General features: G+C 29.6%; 1 protein-coding gene across 1 annotated transcript; it reads right to left on the bottom strand.

Annotated features, from left to right (window-relative positions):
• Positions 1-265: 265 nt before the first annotated feature.
• Positions 266-1,836, bottom strand: LOC105461145 (odorant receptor 63a-like; the record flags this gene model as incomplete). Its single annotated transcript, XM_011707629.1, has 6 exons — positions 266-381; positions 445-577; positions 787-923; positions 1,013-1,028; positions 1,382-1,489; positions 1,575-1,836. Coding segments are annotated over 6 exons (707 nt in total), but the record flags the coding sequence as incomplete, so codon positions are not given.
• Between the last annotated feature and the right edge of the window lie 155 nt (positions 1,837-1,991).

Raw genomic sequence — 1,991 nt, 5'->3', positions numbered from 1 at the left:
TAACTACAACATAATGATACACACATATATATATATATATATATATATATATATATATATATGTCTATATTTATCACTTATTACATATTGATATATAAGTCATATTTTGTATAAAGACGTAATAACTCGTTACATCAAAAAGTACTTTTAAAGAACACATTCGATTAGTGCAGAAAAATGAAAGAACAATGAAAGAAAAATGCTGTAATTATTATGTTTGATATGTTAAACAAATAAAATAACAATTATTATGTTACACGTATAATGATTGTTAGCTTATTTATTTAACATGTTTTTAATTTCTCTAACGTAAACCATTATACGCGATTGTTACTGCATTGATGTGAGCATCGTGAAGTAGGACATGGTCATTTTCAAAAGCTGAAAATAATATCATAAAGATGTTTTTCTTTATGAAACTATCATCGATGTAACACTACATACCGCGCTGAAGTTCTCCAACGACATTACGAACATATTACCAGCTTTTATTTGGCACGGTTTAGTGGCACGCAGTAATGTGAATCTCAGGAGATGTCTGGACCTCAGTGAAATCATGTACCAGTTGCAGCTGTAACTGATAATTCGATACATTAATTTTTTATATACTTCTCCGTCTATTTACCAAATTTCTAAATTATTTCCAAATATTAAATATAAAACAGACAAATTACAAAATACACGACGAGAGTTCAATCTTATGCATTCTTTTTCCAATTTAATATTAGTCTTTTAAAAAGTCTTTTAGTGCAAAAGTTTAAACATTATTGACAAACAAATGCGTACATCACATCTTGGAGCTCATTGCTGTAATCGATCAAGCGTTGAGACGTTAAACTCAGATAATATATGTGCAGCAACTGCGCAACTGCGCTAGCAAGAATTCTAATGATTTCGTCAAATTGATTATCCACCATCACCAACTTAAATAATACTCCGTTTTATTAGATATTTATTAAATAAAAATGCAATTATATAATCTAAAAATTTCAGATTAGCCTCGAATATTTACCTCTGCCGTACCGAAGCTTAAACAAATAACTACATTTCCCAGCAGAAATAGGAAAGATTTTGCGAAAGTTGATGAAACCAGTTCAGAAAATCTCCGCGTAAAATGATGAAACAAAAACATATTAATCTATTTGAGCAAATCTGATATAATTAATTAAACTATATAAAATTTAATATAAAAAATTTTATATTAAAATTGAATATAGAGTTAATGAAATTAATTTAATAACATTAAGTTGATTAAATTGCCAATTGCCATAAAAGTAGAAAAGTTATGTCATATTATTTCATGAATATTTTATATTTTACATATACATGTATTTAATTCTCATTTCCAAACTGTATATCTAATAAAGGATGGGTCACTTACTTTAAGATACGTTTGTATGATTTGATACAGCTTATTATGCCATGGTACGCTTCGTCGTCTGCGATGTCCGGATTAAGCTCCGAACCTCGTATTTGCTCTATATTGTATCTATTTGATAAAAGTATAATTTCTATTGAAAATGTACCGTCTTTAAAGATTTCTTAGAAACTATAGCTTCGCTTGCGTGACTTACTTTATACATCTGAACAACGCGCAAACATGCTGAACGCAGAGTGTGAACAGGCCATCGACAGCTATAGGGACAGAGACTATATAGAATACGCTGATGAACCCGTGAAGCATCAACAGGTTGTAGTATTTATCCATGTCCAGAACATGTTCCAAGCGATATAGAAACCTGGCCGAGTATGTTTCGTTCGTCGGTAAGAGCGTGTACATTCCACTAATAACGATCGGTGGCGTGGTATAGAAGAGCCACATCGCGTAAAGACCAACTGAAATAAGACATTTTTTTCTCATCGCTTTATGATTTTTAAACAGAAAAAATATAGACTGTTTATATTAAAATTTAATGAAAATTTAAATCTAATTTTCAAAACAAAAATACCAAGTATTTTAGTCTGTCTATATATATAATAAGTTTATTTAT

Source organism: Wasmannia auropunctata, unplaced genomic scaffold, assembly GCF_000956235.1.
Source record: "Wasmannia auropunctata unplaced genomic scaffold, wasmannia.A_1.0 LD308208.1, whole genome shotgun sequence".
Classification (NCBI taxonomy): domain Eukaryota; kingdom Metazoa; phylum Arthropoda; class Insecta; order Hymenoptera; family Formicidae; genus Wasmannia; species Wasmannia auropunctata.
The sequence above is the reverse complement of the archived record's forward strand: the minus strand, read 5'-3'. Positions and strand labels throughout refer to the sequence as shown.